Here is a 20542-nt window from a genome sequence, read left to right as displayed (position 1 = left end):
TAAACTCAACTTTAAAAAATTAAATTTATCTGAAAACTGACATTTGGAAAATATTAAACAACATGGATTTAAAAGCCAGGAATTTAAGCATTGGTCCTAAAAATTATCACTTTAAAAGGCAGTCTCGGGAATTCTCTAGCGGTCCAGTGGTTAGGACTCAGCGCTTCCACTGCAGGGGGCACCGGTTCCATCCCTGGTCGGGAGACTAAGATCCTGCATGCACCCCGGCCAAAAAACAAAACAACACGCAGTCTCCTCTCCATTCCAATCTGATGTGTTCTGTTTACCTTGCCTAACAGAACCTTTCTGTAGAGCTAGAGTTTACAGTTTGGCATTTCTTTTACACTAATTTTCTGGTTTTGAATGAGAGGGAAGTGAGTTTTCTAAATAATGGGCTTGTAATACTCATGCAAGAAAACGACAGTCCAGGAGACAGCAATTGAGAATTGATATTAGATAAAGTAAGTTAGTTGCCCAGTAAGCCAATGCCTATTAAAAATGAAGGTTTTGTCTGTGAACACGCAACTGACAAGTGGATGCCACGCGAGGCTGAAGAGCAGAGCTGCCACCCCTATCTGCTCAGGCGGGGTGAACCTGGAGGCCCTTCACCCCAAGTCAGCACCGAGCGGTCCCCAGCGATCGGAACGCCCAGCTGGGAGGAAGCGTTAGCGCCCAGGTTGGTTCTCAGCAGGTCGGACGCCGCACGCCGCGCGCCTCCACGCCCGTCGAGAGGCGTCCGCGCCGCCGAGATGCACCTGGACCCGGGCACCAAGGGGCTGCCGTCGGAAAACAGTCCTCCGAGGGCCGAGCGGAGGCGCCGCCGCAGCGCACCGGGCCGGGAAGGGGCACCACCCGGCGTGCCCACCGGCGCGTGTCCCCGCGGCGCCAAGCCCACCGGGACCGCCAGGCAGAGCGCGGTTCGCGCCTCCGCGATACGCGCCCCTCCAGCCGCCGCCGCCTCCCATCAGGGCGTCCCACGGGGGAGGCGCGCCCCGCCTCGGGCCGGGGGAGGACGCCGGCGCGTGCGGCTCAGGAGGAGGAACACCGGGCGGAAGGCGCGCGCGGGAGGACGCGGCGGCGGTGGCGGCTAGCCGCCGGCCATCGGGCCCGCCCCCGCCCGGCCCCCCGCGCCGCGCACCTCCCTCGCCCCGCCCCCCGGCGCCTGGCGGCCAATCACAGGGCCGCGCACGTGACGAGCGCTGCCTGCGATGACCTCATCCCTGGTGTGGGATGACGTCAAATTCAAGATGGATGGAATCACAGCGGCAGCGGCGGCTGCGGCGCGCGCGAGCCGAGTGTGAGCGGGAAGGGGCCTGGTGTCTGCCTCGGGGCTGAAGACCGGTGAGTAACTGTCAGGCCCCTGGCCCTAGGAGAACTGCGGGGCCCGTGGGAGGCCACAGCCTCCCCGCAAAACGCGGCCTTTCCTGACGTAACTCTGAGGTGATTTCTCTCCTCCTTTTTCTCTCCGCCGGCGGGTTGCGGGCTCGGAGCGCTTCTGCGCGTGCGCCGGGCCCGGCTCTCACCGAGCATGCCCCGGGCTCCCACGTAGCCCGTTGTGCCTTCACACTGCGCATGCTCCTTGCCCGCACTTGGCCTCGCCCTCGCCACTGCGCACGCTCCGTCCCTCACTGGGCTTCCCTCGCCGGACCCGGCGCCGTTGCGCCGGGCGGTTGGGGCGCCTTCCGGCCGCGGGCGCGTGCTCCATCCCGGGCAGGCGTGGAGGCCGGCTGGTGTCTGCCGGGGCGCGCGGGCGTACGCGGAAGCTGCGGGGCCGGGGGACCCCCGCACCTGCCGCGGCCCGCGCCCCCGCCCCACCGGCCCTCGAGCCCCGCCTGGCGGCCGCCGGCGCATCCAACCATTGACCCGAGTGGACTGCTTGCCCCGCCTCGCCTCGCCTCCTGGCCGGCTCCCCGCAGACCCCCGGGAGGACCGGTCTCCCCGACTCTCCAGCGCTGGCCCCGAGCGTCTCTGCTGGAATGCGGAGCGCCTCCCCCGCCGCTCGGGAAAGCCCCCGTCTGAAACCTGCGGCCGGAGGCGTAGGTTGCCGACCGGCCGCGCTGGAGACCCCCGCCCAGAGACCTCCGCTGGCCGGACTCCCCGAGATCTTTTCTCGCCCAGACCGCTTACCTGGCGCGCGTTCGCTGGCCCCCGTACGGGAGAGCATGGCTGTGACCGCGGGAGCGCCCCTCGGTCCCGGCCCTCCACCCGGGTTGCTGCGCGCTCCGACCGCAGCGCCGCGCGGTTCTGGAGGACGCCGCTTCGGCAGCACCGTTCAGAGGGGTGACCGTAGAGACAGGTTCTCCAGCGGGGCGGCCTGGCAGTGGGAGGTGGGGGAAGCGGTGACCGGAGCCCGCGCAGTGCACAGCGCCCTGGGGGTCTTAGGGCGGGAGCCACCAGCCCCGCTCACGCCCGGCCTCTGAGGGCGCCAGGTATTGCGCAGCATCCAGGACTGTTGACAGCGGTGACCCTGCGTCATCCATGGGGAGCCTGCGTTGTGGTCTGATTCCTTGTTCGGAAGAAAGTGGGTTAATCCGTGTCAGAAAGGCTTCTCGTTGACAGTTACTTTTGAAAACTTTTACCCGCTGGTGCTTGGAGTAAATCCTTCATCCACCTTAATGACTAATAGTCATGACGTTTAAATATGAGTACCAGTAAATATCAATGGTAAAAAGAAAGTAGACATGGGGGGCATTGGTTCACTTCAAAATAACGTTGCATCTAATTTATTCTTCCTTTTTACACTGTTCGGTGTAGAGTGTGCTTCATTCTCTGGAAATAAAAGTTGCAAAGGATATGACCCCTGCCCTTGAGGAACCTGACCGTGTTCATGGCAGGGCGTGTTAGGTGTGTAACAGGAGAGGAGCCAGGGTATTGAGAGGGTCTCTGGGTGAGGGGAGACGACCAGAGGGACCAAAGCCAGCGGGGGTGAGGAGAGCAGACGCCAGAGCTGACCACGAGCAAGGCTTGACGGGGGGTGGGCACTGGCTAGAAAGGAAAGAGAAGAGGTTTCCAGTTTGGGAGACCTGCTGGCTGGCAGCACACCGAACTAAACAGGAAATACGTGGGGACCGGCAGATGTGGGAGGGTAGGGTCCTAGGTACCATGCTGGACAAGAGGGCTGTCCTGTGATGGATGAGTCCCGAGAAGCCTCAGCAGGGATACAGAGTTGGAAGTCACAGGCCGGTAGCAATTATGGCCACAGGCACTCATGCACAAAGCGAAGACCACTGCCACGCGCCGCTATCTGTGCCAGATGCTGGAGCAGCAGAGATGAGCCAGCCCAGGCCTCGAGCCTTGGTGATGGTTTCTCTCTTTAGCCAGTAGGCACCTGCTGGGCCTGCACTAAGCATTAGGAACACACAGCTGACGACAGGGGTTCTTCCTTTTAAGGACTCTCATGAGAGGGTAGATATAAAGGCAGATCATTCAAAATAGATGTGTTACTGCAGAGGGGACGAAGTACTATGGTAGCTTAGATGGCTGAGCTACTGGCTAGGAGCACATCACTAGAGCTTTGTAGAGATGGTGACGGTTGAGCTGGATCTTTCTGTAGAGGTTAGCCAAGTAAAGGAAAGGTAAGAAAGACAGTCGGTGGAAATTGGGTGTGCAAGTTTGTAGGGTAGATGCTCACCCTCTTGCTGTCCAGTAAGGGTGGAGAGACGAATTGTGATCAGAATATGAAGACTCTTGCATGCCAGTCTGTAGAGTTTGCATTTTACCTAGGGAGGAATAGAGAAATCAATATAGTATTCTAAAGGGCACTGGTGGGACCAGCTCTGCTTTAGGAAAACAAAAGGCACGGTCTCCACTGCTGCATCTAATCAGAGTGTCAGAGTACAGAAGAATCAACAGATATATATTGTTGTGTGAGACACCACGTTGGGCACTGCGAAGAGTGTCAAAAGACATTAAATAGATTCCTAGTCCTTAAATAGCTTTTACATTTCTGCTGGGGAGACAGACAACTTACAGTATTCGGCACTGAATAAACACTGCGTAAATGGTGTCCCTCTGTAATGCTGCGGTTGAGAGGCGTTTGCTCGTTACAAACTGCAGTGGTCAAGGAAGGTGTGTATATTAGTTAGCTAGGGCTGCCGTAACAGAGCACCACAGACTGGGGGCCCTGAACACCAGCAGTGTATTTCCCACAATTCTGGAGCCTAGAAGGCCAAGATGAAGGCTCTGGCAGGCTTGATTTCTCCCGAGCCCTCAGCTTGTGGACGGTCATCTTCTCTGTCTTCACATGGTTTCTCTCTGTGTCTGTGTCCTTATCTCCACCTCTTACAGGAACACCACCAGTCACGTTGGATTAGGGCCCACCCTTAAGGCCTCATTACAACCTACGGCCTCTTAGAAGACCCTGTCTCCACATACGCTTACATTCTGAGGTGCTGGGGGTTAGGACTTCGACCTAGGAATCGCAGGGGACAGTCCAGCCCACGACCGAAGGCTTAATGGAGGAAACGGCCTTGAGCTGAGCTTTGAAGGGTGAGTAACGTTCAGCTGGGCGGGGGCGGGGGCGGGGGCGGGGGTCTGGGACATTGCAGGTTGGGTGACAGGAGAAGCAAGACCTGCGGGTGGTGTCTCAGAGACAGAGTATCTGAAGCAGGAAGTTATCACGAGGCGATAACTAAAGGAAAGAAAATTTAAAAAGTAGTTTGAAACCAGATTTACAGAGCCTTGAAGTCCCTGTTTTTAAAGTTTTTCATTTTAACCTAATGGAGAACCATCGTTTTTATCATTTTATTTCTTTTTACTCAGGTCTTAGGTCTCAGCTAAACTGTCACATCGAGGCATTTCCCGACCATCCCCTCCAAACTCTGGTTACCTACCCCCCGTCATAGCTTCCTATTTATTTCCATTGTAGCTCTTAGCACAGTCAAAAGTTATCTTTTTTTACTTGTTTCCCTGTTCATCGTCTGATTTACCCCACTGGAAAGTGGGGGCCTTGTCCTGTGCGACCCTGTATCTCACCTGTGTCTAACTGTGCCTTGCCTGTAATAGGAGCTCGGTAAAGAAGCTGAATTCATAATAGTAATACTTAATGTGTGCGTCCAGTGGATGATCAAAGTTTTGTTTTCGGAAGCTCAGTCAAGATGGATTTGGAGGCCGTGATAGGAAGGACGAGTACCACTTGGAAACCTGTCGGTCAGGGTCCTTTAATGACAAGGGCAGAAACCGCCAGGCCAGCTTGAATAGAACAAGAAATTGAAAGGTAGAGAGAGGGCTGCTCTTGACATTGAAGGAAAGACAAAGAATTGGGCCGGGAAGGACGGAAACCAAGGTAACTGCAGGAGCCCGTGTAGCGGGCACTGCGGGCTGCACTTTCAGGCCAGGGCTGAGATAAACCAGCTCCACTAGTTGCTGCCTTTGTTGTTCTCAGCCCATATTCCAAAGGAGAAAGTTGCTAATGGACTGGGCATTGGTTGTGTGCCCAGTCCTGAGCGAGGGGAGCACGGCGCCTCAGACTCCTCGGGACGGGGGTGCTCCAGCGGGAGGGGCAAAACAGGAGGCTGCTCTGTTAGCCGGGGTGCGTTCTGCTGGGTGAGGCGGCGCGCACACCCTAAGACCAAATCAGACGTCCTCGGGGGACACGAAACCTGTGGTGAGATGGGGTCCAAGGGGGTGACATCGCTGCTCTTGAAGGGTCAGATCAGCGAGGCTGGCTTTGAAAGCCCAGGCGCTTTCGAGGATGTCTGGACATCTGCATCGTCTCCAAGTGAGCCATGATGAGATGTAAACTCAGAGCTGACTGCCTGCCACCATCTCATAGTAAAATCAAATGGAGAGAGTCAGGCCAGACCCAGAGGTGAGGGTTTGGGAGTGAGCGGGGTGTGTGTTTATATTCCGAAGCCAAATGTAGATGCTTTGTTTTTCTAACCACATGTTTGCTTTGTGTTATATGCATTCCTTCTTTCTCCCAGTGTCATGGTTAGGGCTATATAAGCGATCTCCAGCATTCCAAAGGCTTGTGTGCCCAGAGTTCAGTTTCACGTTAATGTTTTGGATTAAAGAGAGATTTTCCTGTAGAACTGGAGTAAGGGTTTTGTGGGCTGGTCTTGGAGCAAGTTTGATTTACTGTGTACCTTAGCTCTGATACCAGCCTGAGTGTTCGTCTCCAAAACTCGAAAGCTGCTGTGAGGTTATTTGGTCCCTTCTCATCTCCCCTTCTGCGCCCACTGTTCACGTCCTGATGTCCTTTTGTCCGAGTGTCTAGCTCTGCTTTGCTTCTGTTTATATCCCTGGCATGTTCTATAGTCCAGAACTGCCTACCTTTCCTCCATCTCCTTAAAGATCGTAACTTCCTACAGTTGGTATAAAGAGGGAATTATTTGCATTGAACTACGTTATATTAAGATATGAATTCCCTGCCCCTCTCAGCACTCGGTACCTGAGGACTTGGAGGTGGTGGTATGAAATAGTTCTCTGGAATCCAGCTGTGAAGTACGCCGTAGCCATTCTAGGGAATTGGAACTTCATTCAGGCCAGGGGCTTCTGGAGTTTTTAAGCCCTGGCGCTATTAGATGCAGGTTTCTGGAAAGTATCTACAGTAGAATGGTGAAGAGTGGAACTTGTAGTATTGATATCATTATAATTGTCCGGTTAGCAATGAGTCCCCCATCTTCCCACAGGTCCCCACCGTTCACTCATCGACCCTCCCACCCCTCGGCCAAATTAACTGCTTCCTGTAAACAGTATTCTCGGCACTTTTTGTATGCTTCGTTATATTTAGTCTTACATGTCTGTCCTACCATGGAAACATTCAGGAAAGGAAGCAGAGGAAGTAAAGTGCCCGCGTGCAGACGGGAAACACTACATGCACCAGGAGCTCGCACACATACAGCGCCTTTTGTTCTTCGTAAGAATCCTGCGTGGTGGGCAGTGTTAGCCCCATTGAACAGGTTGAGGAAACGTGTGCTCAGGTTGAGTGATCTTTACAAGGTTACGTACTTAATAGGTGGCAAAGCCAGGATTTGAGACAAGGAGACTAATTTGAAAGTCTTTCCCGTGGAGCTGTAGTGATGGCCATGAATTGTTAACTGTATAAAGATTCTCTCATTTTGAAATATCAGGAAACAACATGAAATAGAAACAATTCAGGCAGAGTTTGGGAAGATACTTGTGTGCAGGGCTCCAAGTGGTAAGCAAGCCCGCCCTGTTTCAGGAGCTGGTTTTCCTGGGGGATTTCTGCCCAGCCTTTTCTGTGGTAGAGGGACCTTTTCTTCCATGTTTCACCCACTTTTCTTGTAAGAGCACCAAGGTTTCCACCGTGACTCAAGTGGTGGCGGGAGCTCAGGCGCTGGAGGCTCATGCAGATGCGCAGTGGGCAGGAGGGGCCAGGGATGCAGCGACAGCGCACATGTCCACGTCAGAGCCTTCAGACCTGGGATGCTCTGTCCTCTGTGAGTCAGAGGTCCTGAGCGTCCACGAGAGATTGGAGTTTGATGACCCAGCAGATTTATGGAGGAAAAGGTACCTCCAGCACGAAAGCTGGCCTCACCTGAGGCTGAAGAGCAGACAGGCACGCGGCTTTGAGCGTTCAGTCCACACATCCACCAGCTACAAAGGGTTTTCTGGATCATCTCATGACACGCAGCAGTCACGATTCTCCCCCCTGCTTTTGCCTGCGTTCTTAGTGTAGCATTTTATATTTTTAATGAAGTCGTGAAGCTCAATAAACATACCTACTGTGTCATTAAAACACAAAAGTCCAAAATATTAATTGTTTGCAGCTAGACCAGGAAAGGGGCCATCGTTAAGCTTTGATGATTGAATTAAAAGGTAAAAGCAAGGGCCTCTGTGTGAAGGAGGGGAGTCTGCACTGTGTGCTCCTGTCACCCCAGACACCGAGAGCCCTTGTCCTGGGCTCCTGAAGAGGATGGGAGAGGTCACTGTCCTCCGATGACCCTTGGGGGGCCTTAATTTTGCTCCGGGGGCCTCATGCCTCCACCCCCTCCCCAGCCTCATGACCCGCCCACCCCTACATGTGTCTTTTGCTCCAGCCAGGCACTTGGCCTTGGCTCTTACTGAACACACTGCTCCTGTCCTTGAAGTGTCCTTCACCCTTCCTTCCTGACGCCCATATTTTCTGAGTCCTGCCTGTTCAGGAAACTTCTTTTGTAGAACCCCTTCCCTGACCTTCTGCTCACCTGGATCCAGCGCCGTCACCCGTACTCCACCTGCACCTCTGCACCCTGCCGCCTGGTGCTCAGGTGCTTCGCACACCGGAGTGTGTGGTGGTTTGACTTGCCCTGTCCCCACGCAAGACCAGGAGCTGTAAGGCAGGACCGTGCTTGTCAGACTGCCACCCTCCCTGTCTGGCCAGTTCTAGCACATACTAGACCGGTGCCCGACCATGGAAGTGTGTAACGTGATGACCAAGGATCCAGGCTCTGGGGCCCGACTCCCAGCCCCACAGTTAACTGACTGGATGACTTTGGGCACACTGCCTGACCTCTCGACGCCTCGGTTTCCTAATCTGTAAAACAGGGATGATGGCAGTACCTAGCTCAGATGTTTACGTGGGAATTAAAAGGTACGGTATGCAGGTGAAGAGCATGGCCTCCAGAGCCAGGTCACCTGGTGTGAGTTCTGCTCTGCTCCTGACCGTCGGTGCAAACTTGAGCCTCAGGCACATAGCCTTAACCCTGTGTGCCTCCGTTTTCTCAACTGTAAAATGGGGATAATGATGGTACTACCTCCTAGGGTTGGTGTAAATATTGAGTTAAAGCCTGAAAACTGTTCACAGGGCTGCATGGCAGAGCAAGCGCTCAGATGTTAGCTGCGGTTCTTGCCCGATCAGTGTCTAGGGAATGGTATGGAAAAATCAGTGCCTGGAGCTGTTCTGCACTGGTTATCAGGAATTTGGACATGCGTAGCCACTTCTCAAGCAGGCGCTCTCGATGATGACTATAAATTAAGGCTAGAGTCGAATGAATAGTTTTCAATTCCAAATACTTTTCAGGGACGGAGACCATTCCTCTTACAACTCAACTCTCAGTGACTTATTTTTCCCTAACTTCCTGTTTCGTTCAAAAAGTATGGAAGCCTGTGGTTTACGGATTAGAAGCAGTTACTTAGAACAAAAATAGAGGTCACGATAAATTGAAGGAAGAAAAAGAAGGAAACTTTTCCGAACACTGAACACTGAGAAAATGCGGGTTTCTTGGCCCGTAGGAATAGGGAGCGGATGATATGTGCATTAGCGTTGCTTCATGTCCAGGGATGTAGAAAAGCTCACTTGGTTTAGTCCTCACACAGTCCCTCGGTTTCTTAGTTGGGGTTCCCCCAAAAGCAGACCCTGAGACAAGGATTCAAGTGTAGATGTTTATTTGGGAAGTGATCCCAGGAAGCATAAGAAAGCTTGCAGGGAGGGCTTCCCTGGTGGCGCAGTGGTTGAGAGTCCGCCTGCCGATGCAGGGGACGTGGGTTCGTGCCCCGGTCCGGGAGGATCCAACATGCCGTGGAGCGGCTGGGCCCGTGAGCCATGGCCGCTGAGCCTGCACGTCCGGAGCCTGTGCTCCGCAACGGGAGAGGCCACAGCAGTGAGAGGCCCGTGTATCGCAAAAAAAAAAAAAAAAAAAAAAAAAAAAAATGTTGCAGGGGAAGTGAAGCAGGAAAGGATGCCCGTGAAGGGTACATTAATTACCAGGTTCCTGCTCACATTTAGAATATCTAAACTGAATTCCTGAAAAAATTCTGAACCAATTTTTCAAGCTTCATCTCAAGTAAGGACATCCTTCTAGTTCTGGCAGAAACCTTGGAGACACCCTTACCTCCTCACCTTCTTACCCTCTGCAGTCAGTCCGTTAGAAATCCTAATGACTGTCTTTACCTCCACCGCTGCCCCGCTGGTCCAGGCACTGTCCTGTCTCACCTGCATCAATGCGGTGGACTCCTAGCTGACTTCCCAGCTTACACCCTCTCCCATGGTCCATTCTTTGCGACAAAGCCAGAGGAATCTTTCTGAAACAAAATTCAGGTTGTTGTCATTCCTCTTCTCAGAATCTTCCAACAGCTGCCCTGGTAAAAAGTGCAGTCCTTCCAGTGGTCCCCCAAGCCCTGCACAGTGTCTCCTCCCCAAGCTCCTTCAGTGTCATCATCCACGGCTTCTTTAGCTCTGCTCCAGCCCTGCTGTTACCTTGTCTCTTCCCTATGCCTATATGCTCTTCCCTCAGTGATCCTTATGGCTCATCCTTGCGTCCTTCAAGCCTTCTGAAATGTCACTTTGTTGAGTGAGTGAATAGGTGAATGACGTGAAGTCCTGGTAAAATTTGTAGTATGTTACAGGTGCTGAATAAATGGTAGCGATTATGGTTTTCTTTCCTGATTCTCACAGTAACATTATTATCCCTACTTTACAGTGGGGAAGACTGAGGCTCAGAGAGGTTGATTAGCTTAGAGCACTGACCTTCAAACTGTCTTAACTCTGACCCACAGGTAATCTAGAGATGATTTAAAGTATATGGGAGGATGTGCATAGGTTATATGCAGATACTACACCATTTTATATAAGGGACTTGAGCATCTGTGGATTTTGGTATCCGCAGGCTTCCTGGAACCAATCCCCTGCAGATACTGAGGGACCGCTGTACATCTCACCCCAGTGCCGGCTTACATGTGTGGAAATGTATGCGTATAACTTGTGAAAGTTTCACAAGATCGTAGTCAGCCTTACTACATTTGAGACATTTGGACTTTTCTACTCTGCCCTAGTCATTTTTTTCAGTTCACTTCAGACCACTAAAGTGATTTTAAGAAACCCTTTTGAAAAGTACTTGTCCAAGCTTTTGATTCTGCGTCTGCTGTTTTTCCCTGTGGCAACATCTGAACTAGCTGTCTCAAAAATTAATTGCACTAAAAATAGTGTTCACAACACGGCTGAGTTATGAGTGTGGCATTATAAGCTTGTTCTTTTCTCTGCTGACCTCTGTAAATGATGACAGGGGTTTCTTTGCACATAAACAGATGTGTGATTACAAAGACAGTATAGTAGGATTAAGGGAGGAATTTAAATGGCTAATCAAAAAAAAGGAAGGGAAAATCTCCTTCTCAAGCACTCACCATGGAGGTGAAGCGATGCCAGGCAAGAATGAACCGCAGCTCGGTACAAGCTGACCAAGGCAGCTGTCTGTGGACGGGCTCCAGGCGTCGTCTCTGGAAGCAAAGTCACATCTCCAGGTCAGTCGAATGGAGTCAGTACCTCAACAGGAGCCAGATCAGTGGTGAAGAAGACCGGGGATCACGCTTGGTCACTCCAGGTGGTGGCCTGGGAAACTCTTCCCTGCATATTCTCCTGAAGAGCGCCGAGGCTGGTTGACCAGCAAAGCCTGGTCCTTTGAAGCCCGAGGAGAACCTGCAAACGTGCGGGTACCTTGTTTGGTGTATCTCTAGTTCACCCTCTAGGGAATGATAAAACTGTCCAAATAGTCTTAGTTACTCTGAATCCATTTTATATTAAACAATAAATGTCATAACTATTTTAAAGAACAAGATGGCATTATAAAACCAACCCAGAGACGAGACATTACCGTAGCAGCTGCCTGAGGGAAGTGTCAGATTTGGAGAGTCAGGCGTCCTCTCTGTGTGAAATGGCTTCATCTTCGTCAGAGGTTAATCTGGACCCTTTTATGCTGAATTAAGTATCTATTAACCCTGCAGTTTCTGAAAATTAATTGCACGTTTGTCAGGTCCTTACTAGGTATGACATACAGGCTCATGTAATTTTCGCAGCAGCCCTAAAGGAGGGCACAGCTGTTACCCGTCTCACGTGAGGGACCTGCTAATCTGAGATGCTAGTGGACCACAAGGGAGGATCTCAACCCCATCCTCTCGGTAGACACCCACCCCCGCCACCAGCCCCCCACTAGGCCTTTAGATTTGAAGGGAGTTTCAGTGAAATCTCAAGTCAAACCCCTTAGTTTAGAATTAGTATAATTAAGTCTAGATCCAGGCTAAAGCTTCTACTGTGCTATTGTTGAAAGTGTAATTTGGTAAGGAAATAGTGTTCGGATTGCAAGGTGTTTAGCATAAGAAAGAAAACAAACTTTTTTATTCTTTAATATTTCTAAGCTTTGCTAAACACTGTGATGCAATCGTAATTAGCAAATGATTTTCCTCTTTCCAAATTCTTACCTATTTTTAAAATTTATTTATTTATTTATTTTTGCGGTACACGGGCCTCTCACTGTTGTGGCCTCTCCCGTTGCGGAGCACAGGCTCCAGACGCACAGGCTCAGCGGCCATGGCTCACGGGCCCAGCCGCTCCATGGCATGTGGGATCTTCCCGGACCGGGGCACGAACCCGTGTCCCCTGCATCGGCAGGCGGACTTCTCAACCACTGCGCCACCAGGGAAGCCCTCTTACCTATTTTTGAGACCTCTACTTTACAGCCTATTGTTAATTCACATTGTGTTTAATCATATTCAGTAATAAAACTGCTTTCCTTTCAGAATTACGGACTTTATGGGGTTCGGTACTTCATACTTACTCTCTGAGCCAATGAAGGATAGAATTAAGCCTCCAACGGATATGGGCCCTAAATATGGATAATAAACCTTGTTTTCAAATATTGCTTCTCTACGTACCTGCCAACTTCTAGCTGCCTTTTTTTGCTGGTATGGAAATGCCTGTTACAGACCTTAGTGCTTAAAATTCTTCAGTTTTAATGATTGATGACCTACTTAAGCCATGAGACTTGTTTCTGTATATTTTCCTTGTTATTTAAGTCAGATTATTCATCCAGAAACCTCTTGTTGGGCCACAGTCTGCTAAGCACTGGCACCTGTGAGAAGACAGCTGACGTTCCTGGCCCTTGAGGAGCCCTCATCTGGGGGAGCTTCTCACCACCCTGTTCACGGCGATTGCACGTTTGTCTTTCAGGTAAGCCTGAGCATGGAGGGGCTGCTGCATTACATCAACCCAGCCCACGCCATCTCTCTCCTGAGCGCCCTCAACGAGGAGCGCCTCAAAGGGCAGCTGTGCGACGTGCTCCTGATCGTGGGGGACCAGAAGTTCCGCGCGCATAAGAACGTCCTGGCCGCCAGCAGCGAGTACTTCCAGAGCTTGTTCACAAGTCAGGAGAACGGGTCACAGACTGTGTTCCAGCTGGACTTTTGTGAGCCAGATGCTTTCGACAACGTGCTGAACTACATCTATTCTTCGTCTTTATTTGTGGAGAAAGGCAGCCTTGCTGCTGTGCAGGAGCTAGGCTACAGCCTGGGCATCTCCTTTCTGACCAACATCGCTTCTAAGACGCCCCAGGCCCCCTTTCCAACGTGTCCCAGCAGAAAGAAGCCCTTCGTGGAAGACGATGAGACCAGTTCTCAGAAGAGAAGCGTCATCGTTTGTCAAAGTAGAAACGAGGCCCAGGGGAAACCCGTGAGTCCGAATCCAGCCGACCTCAGCCACCCTCCTCGGCCCTCCCCCGGCATCGCCGTCCAGGCCAACGCCAGTAAGGCCCCCGGTCCCAAGCCCGCGGAGCCAGCGCACCACGTGGCAGCAGCTGAGAAGAGTCGGCCGAAAGATGGCCCCGCGGGCCTCGCGAGGCCCCCCGAGCTCGCCGGGCCATCGGAGGAGCCGAGCCGAGGCGGCCTGGCCAAGCGGGGCGCGGCGCCGCCTTCGAAGCCGCCGCAGGACCGGGCGGCCGCGGACGAGAGGCCGGGCGCCAGCGCTCCGCTCCCCCGAGGCGTGGCCGTGGAGCTGGCGCTGCGGAGCCCGCGGCCGCCCGTGCTGTCTCTGCGCGGCGCCCCGGAGACGCCCTTCCTGCTGAAGGAGGCGGGCCGGGGCGGCGGGCCGGGCGAGGACAGGAACCTGCTCTACTACTCCAGGCTGGGGCTGGTGATCCCGGCCGGGGGGCCGGTGCCCGGGGGCCAGGGCGTGGACAGAAGCGGCCCGCTCGTCAAGAGCCTCCTCCGCCGCTCGCTGTCAATGGACAGCCAGGTCCCCGTCTTCGCGCCCGCCGCCGACCTGCAGCCCCCGCAGGGCTCCTGCTCGGGCTCGGGCGACGCGGCGGGGAGCTCGCTTGGCGCCTTCTCTCAGGGGCCGTCCTCCAGGGACGCAAGCGAGGCGGCGGTCCCCGACGCCCGGGCCCCGGCCCCGCAGCCGCACCGCCTCCGGTCCTTCAGCGCGTCTCAGCCGGCGGAGCGGCCGGGGGCAGCCCCCGGGCCCGAGGTGCGGGTCAAGGCCGAGCCGCGCAGTCCCCCGGAGCCCGGCGACATCATCCGTGTCACAGTGGGGGACGCTGCGGCCGCCACGAGGGACCTGGTCCCGCAGGCGGACGACGACCGGCAAGACGCGAGCCGACTCCCGGCCAAGAGGCGGTTCCAGGCGGACAGGAGGCCGCCGGCCAAGCAGCCGAAGGCCGAGGGCCGGGGCTCGCCGGGCGCGGGAGACCCCTGTGCGGAGCGCTCGAGCCCGCCTCTCCTCGAGGCCGACTTCCCGGGTTCTGACTTGAGCAAGGACGAATTCGGCGAGCTGGAGGGTGCGAGACCAAACAAAAAATTTAAATGCAAACACTGCCTTAAGATCTTTAGATCCACGGCCGGCCTTCACCGGCACGTGAACATGTACCACAACCCCGAGAAGCCGTACGCCTGCGACATCTGTCACAAGCGCTTTCACACCAACTTCAAAGTGTGGACGCACTGCCAGACGCAGCACGGCATCGTGAAGAACCCGTCCCCGGCCGCCAGCTCGCACGCCGTTTTGGACGAGAAATTCCAGAGGAAGCTGATCGACATCGTGAGGGAGCGGGAGATTAAGAAGGCCCTGATCCTGAAGCTGCGGCGAGGCCGGCCCGGCTTCCAGGGCCCCGGCGGCTCCCCCGTGCAAGCCATCAGGAGGAGCCTGAGGTCCCGGGCCAAAGGCGCGTACGTGTGCACGGCCTGCGGGAAGGCCTACCGCTTCCTCTCCCAGCTCAAGCAGCACGTGAAGATGCATCCGGGAGAGAAGGCCCTTGGGGCCGGCAGGGCCACCCGGCCCAGGGAGCGCGCGGCGCCCGGGGGCCCGGCGGGCGGCGCCTCCGAGCTCTACCTGTGCCGCCTCTGTAATGCCAAGCTCTCTTCTCTTCTAGAGCAGGGGAGCCACGAGCGCCTGTGCCGCACGGCCACCGTGTGCCCCTACTGCAGCCTCAGGTTCTTCTCGCCCGAGCTCAAGCGCGAGCACGAGGGCAAGTGCGAGTACCGCAAGCTGACCTGCCTGGAGTGCATGCGCACCTTCAAGTCGGCCTTCAGCATCTGGCGGCACCAGGTGGAGGTGCACAACCAGAACAGCATGGCCCCGGCCGCGGGCGCCTCCCCGCCCCGGCCCGACGTCAACGGTGAGGCCAGCGGCCCGAGCCGGCCGCAGGCCCTGCCCGAACCCGGCCGGGCCGCCGCCGCCTCCGAAGACGACCCCGCGGGCGGCCGCGGCCCCGAGCCCGCGAACTTCGACCCGGAAGACGCGCCCTGCCTCCCCGAGGACCTCAGGCTCTCCAGGCCGCTGAAGGTCCAGGTCAAAGAGGAGCCGGCGGAGGGGGCCGAGGAGGAGGCGCCCGAGCCCGGCGCGGCCCCCAAGGACCTGTGGCCATGCGAGAAGTGCGGCAAGACCTTCCCGGCGCCCAAGCAGCTGGAGCGGCACCAGGAGCTGCTGTGCTCCGTGAAGCCCTTCATCTGCCACGTCTGCAGCAAGGCTTTCCGCACCAACTTCCGGCTCTGGAGTCACTTCCAGTCCCACATGGCTCAGGCCGCCGAGGACCCGGCGCACAGGGAGCCCGAGGTGGGCCCGGGCCCCACTGGCTCCCCGTCGCCGCCCCCTCTGCCCCCGCCGCTGCCCAAGATCCAGCCCCTGGAGCCCGACAGCCCCACGGGCTTGCCCGAGAACCCGGCTCCCAGCGCCGACACGCTCTTCGCGGCCCGGGAGTCAGAGACGCTGTTCTACCACGCGCCGCCCCTCTCCGCGATCACGTTTAAAAGACAGTTTATGTGCAAGCTCTGCCATAGGACATTCAAGACGGCGTTCAGTCTCTGGAGCCACGAGCAAACCCACAGCTAAAAGGCCGCCCGCCTCGCTCCTAGGAGACCGGAGCCCCTCGCCGGATTTCAGCCTGTGTCGTGAACTGTGTCATAAGGGACAAAATATCTTTCCGAAAGGAGTAATAAAGGGTGCGAACTGTCATGCTTGAATATAAGTTTGAGGGAAACTAATGGTAATCAGCAACGTCCTCACTCAACCCAGAAAAGCTCCAAAACACCTTGTGCTTCTGGACCTACAGTCACAGGATGGCTTGACTTCGTTACTGTTGAAATTTGTTCTTGGTCGTGTGCATGGTTCCTCATTCCATGGTATCCGTATAATCTTTTACTTGAGGTGGTTTGGGTTTTTTTGTTTTTACTGATTTGCAATTAATGAAACACTGTTCAAGTATTTCTTCTCTTGATTCTCTTAAGACGCCTAAGTTCTGGTTAAATCTCGGCTGTGTTTGTAAGTCCAAAATGTATCGGATCGAAGTGGAGTAGTTTGCAGTATTAAGATCTTAGAATACTTCAGCAATAAAAAATGATAAACCTCAACTTTAATAAGTTATCCTGACACTTGATAAAAATAAATATTTGGTATTTTGTGGTCACTGAGAACTTTTTTTTGTATGAAAATTGTGAGAAATATAAATCAGCAATAGTAACACTTAGATTTTTATAAAATAACAAAAACTTGCTCTTGGGTCATTTCATATAATTAGTGATGGAAGACTTGGGAAACGAAAACATTAAGATTTCTGGAAGCCCTCCACGTCGGTTTCCAAAGCTTCGGTAGTGGCGGGCATGGTAATCAAACGTGCTCCGTCACGGCTCTGAATCCAGACCAGCATCGAGGGGCTGTGCGTGTTTGCTTTCCTCTGGTTTGCGCTGTCACAAATTGAAACTCTCAGTGTATTGGGGACAGAGAACAAAGCTAGCATATGGCACACATTTTGAATTTAACGACGTTAGTGTAACAAGTAAGGTCAGGACATATATTTACATAGATCCCAAGCCCCCGGAGTGAGTACAGCTGCTCTAAATCCCAAATTACCATTTACTCTCAGACACTTGAAGCAGAGGGAGAAGCCACACTGTAGTCTCCATATGCTTTTCAAGAACAATACATACAATATCAGTTTTCCTGCCTCTCTGTCTTGTGATTTCTGGTAGAATTTTTTGGAGTTTATGGTGGTAAGATGTCCACAGTGAGGCCATTCTGCTTTAAGTCACTGCTTAATATTCCATAAATATGTATTAAAGTACTATCAAGGGTCCAGAATTAGAGTTTGCTACTTATTTTGGCCCATAGGACTTGGGCTTCTTTTCTGTTTTATTATTTTGTGTAAATTGTAATTCAAAGCCTTTCGGTGGGTGTAATCCAAAGTTCAGTGGGGTGTTTCAAAAGGAAAAGTTTATTTCATTGGCAGGAGTGGGGAAGTGAGCTATATAAAAGTAGAAATATTGTTGAACCCCCTAAATTCTTTCAAGGTAATGATGGATTAAGCCTCCAGGTTTATTAATTTTTTTGCAAAGCTGTTCTTTCAGATAAGAAAGTCAACTACTGTGACTGAGAAGTAATCTGCTGAGTGCTTAAATTGGTGCTCTAGCAGAAGAGAAGTCTACTCACCAGTCTCATAACCCGCATTCCATACCGGCGGTAGGAAGGCGATTCTTATTTTTTATTGAAACACAAGCATTTTTATAAAATTCTAACTGACTTTGTACATTGTAGAAATTACATATGAAAGTTTGCCTTTTATTCTTTCATTTGGAAACTATCAAAAGTCCCCAAATATGGATACTTCCTATTTTTGTTCTTAAATTTGATGGAGAAAGTAAAATCAAATCAAGTTGCAGTTATTGATTGTTGCCATCTTTATGGTGTCTTGAAGAAATCTATACATTTTAAAGACAAAACGAAAACATGTGATTTTAGGTGATGGATTACTGTTCTTTGAATTCACTGCCTGTATACTGTGGTATTTCTTACTCTGAACGTCCTGGTAGCTATCACTTCAAAACAAGCCAGTTTCCCTCCGAGTGATCATTACTTACGGCTGTGGAAGGATGGGTTAGTAATTCCATGATACATGGGATCTTGGCGTTGTAAATTCGGGATCCCAGGACTTGAACCTTTATGCTACATTTTTGAAGATTTTTTAATACCGTTAATGAATAAAAGATATTTTTGATCTAAATATAGGCTCTGCATATCTGTTGGATTTTAAAAATTGCCAGTGTTTGGTCTTGTTCACATTTTTGTCTAGGCAAGGAACATAAGATTTCAAAGAAAATTTTGAACCAAAAACATTTGTAATGCAGTTCTGGTTTTTCTATTACTTTTTATACTGTACCTTAAAAGCATCAGGCTGAAAGAGTTTATTTTGGTGGTCAAAAGATAGGCTTCCACTCATTTAACTATTTTAAATGTTAAGATGTAAAATAATGAAAGACACATAAATTGCTTTATTCAGTAAAGTTTTGTTTAAGAATGTTTATCTCAGCCAGTAGGCAAATACTTGGTATAAGACAGGTTGGCCTTTTCTTGCTGAAACACGTTAGCTAGTAAAGATATTCTTGAAGATGTTTTTTTCTGATTGTAATTAATTTTTGAGAATGTAAAAAGCTCATTATTCCTTGTAAGTATTCAGGATGCCTGCTTTTTTATGCAATTGTGGAAAGAATGTCAGATGTTTTAATATATTCTTTGTTAATCTGAAAACTTGTTATTGAATCGTTTTCTTCATTTGGGGGAGGGAGGAACACCACAGAAAGTGTTTTTATCCAAGTAAGCAATGGAGGTGACAAATCGTGTGCATTTTTTACAGGTAAAATATCTAAAGAGTAATAGAATATTCACCTTTAAAACTAGTTGTGGTTAGTATGCGTTTATAATCTTGTCAAAATATACAGCTAACAGTTTGGCAGTGATGTTGTCTGCATTTGTAGAGAGATGGATGTGGTTCCTGGTTTTCTGTTTGGGAAGAGATCATCATGGCCTTCTCTTTAAAAATATGCCCCAGCACTTAATCTCGGTGATAGTCTGATCCACACACAGCACCCATTGGTGCTAAGAGTAGAAACTGAGACAAGAATAAAATGTGCCCTTTGGTGAAGAAAAGAGGTTGTAATCAGGCCAGCCGGACGGTCGGATGAGGGAGGGACAGGAATGGACTGATCCAAGTCGGCCTTTGTTCCCTCAAACTGTGTGTGTGTGTGCACGTGTGTGTGTGTGTGTGTGCGTGTAGGGATGTGTGTGTGTACAGCCAAAATCTGGAACTTAAGGAAGTAAAGTTATTTTCATTTTCTTACTGCAAAAATAATGTCATTCATAACAGGTTTCTTTATAAATTGCACTAATTAATATTGGAATGTTACGAGTCAGTTTATCAATTTCTGATGTGTCTGAGGTTTTTTTGCAATAATTGTGAAAAGCATTATTGATTTAAATAATGCTAGCACATATTCTTTAATAAGTTCTTTAACACTGGCTTTTTCTTTTAAGTTTTACAAATAGGTTTTTCTCTTGTGGCTTTAGCACTTTAAGGAGCTTGACGTTTGCATAGTTTTTGGTGTGCCCACTCAGCGCTTCCCGGCTGTGTGCACTAGGGTGCCCCGTTGCCACGTGACTGGGGAGAAAACTCACTGTCCGTGTTTAGATTCTGGAAGAGAAAAAATGAGTCAATGTCAGGTTTTTAAAAAATTCCATTTAGAGACAGTCGTTTGGGAACCAAAGTATTTTACTGTAAATCTTTAAAACAGTTGAATTCAGTGCTCTTTAGTCACTTATTAGTGCTGTCCAGATTTTCCACAAAGTTATACTTGGTTAATACTAATTCTCAAAAGGTGATAATTTCTTATCGACATTAATCCAAGGCAGTTTCAAAATTTTCATTGAATGAATGCTTATTGCTAAAAGAAAAACAGACGTGGCTGCTTTATAACTGTGTGTATTTTGTCATACGCCTCAGCAGAGAAATCATTGTTCAATTTTATTTAGGAATAAGCTTTTTTGGACTGAAAACTCATAGTAAAATAGGACTTCTACCTAATGTTAAGCCATTGCTTATTTGTATCCAATTATCTGTTTACTTTGCTTAAATCTTGACTAAGGTTGATTGGAGTCAATAAATTTGTACTGTATTTTGTTTTGAATCATGGTCTCATTGGGATGTTTTGGACTTTAATTATATAATGAATAGAGTTTAAATTTATGAAAATTTAATTTATGAGGTAAAGCCCTCCTCTTTGGGTAGTATGAATAGCCCCTTGAATCGTGAGAGAGATTTAATTCCCCTACCGCTCCAGGTGGCTTGTAGAATGAAATTTGCACCGAAGCGTAAATTACTTGGACACCACAAATACATGATAATTAAAACCCCATCGGGGACTTCCCTGGTGGTCCAGTGGTTAAGACTCCGCACTTCCCCTGCAGGGGGCAAGGCGTGGGTTCGATCCCTGGTGGGGAAAGTAAGATCCCACATGCCACGTGGCGAGGCCAAATAAAGAAAAAAAAACCATAAGCGGCAATCTTTATCCACCT

The 20542-nt window shown here is 51.1% G+C and overlaps 1 protein-coding gene across 6 annotated transcripts; it reads left to right on the top strand.

Moving 5' to 3' along the window:
• Window positions 1–1235: 1235 nt before the first annotated feature.
• On the top strand, window positions 1236–20154 carry ZBTB21 (zinc finger and BTB domain containing 21). Of its 6 annotated transcripts, none has more exons than XM_032630577.1 (4): window positions 1801–2296; window positions 2755–2844; window positions 4288–4488; window positions 12884–20154. In XM_032630577.1, exon 4 carries the CDS (start codon window positions 12896–12898, stop codon window positions 16031–16033), a length of 3138 nt encoding a protein of 1045 aa, XP_032486468.1. In that variant the 5' UTR covers window positions 1801–2296; window positions 2755–2844; window positions 4288–4488; window positions 12884–12895; the 3' UTR covers window positions 16034–20154. The 6 variants fall into 6 exon arrangements, with proteins under 6 accessions (XP_032486469.1, XP_032486468.1, XP_032486471.1 ...); XM_032630579.1 differs by lacking the exon at window positions 1801–2296 and adding an exon at window positions 2397–2429; XM_032630578.1 differs by lacking the exons at window positions 1801–2296; window positions 2755–2844 and adding an exon at window positions 1236–1341.
• Window positions 20155–20542: the final 388 nt, after the last annotated feature.

Source organism: Phocoena sinus, chromosome 4 (assembly GCF_008692025.1).
Source record: "Phocoena sinus isolate mPhoSin1 chromosome 4, mPhoSin1.pri, whole genome shotgun sequence".
NCBI lineage: Eukaryota > Metazoa > Chordata > Mammalia > Artiodactyla > Phocoenidae > Phocoena > Phocoena sinus.
The sequence above is the reverse complement of the archived record's forward strand: the minus strand, read 5'-3'. Positions and strand labels throughout refer to the sequence as shown.

What these genes read in the sequence shown, in the direction of transcription:
- ZBTB21 (XM_032630578.1), top strand. Translation starts at nt 12,896, where the DNA reads ATGGAGGGGCTGCTGCATTACATCAACCCAGCCCACGCCATCTCTCTC.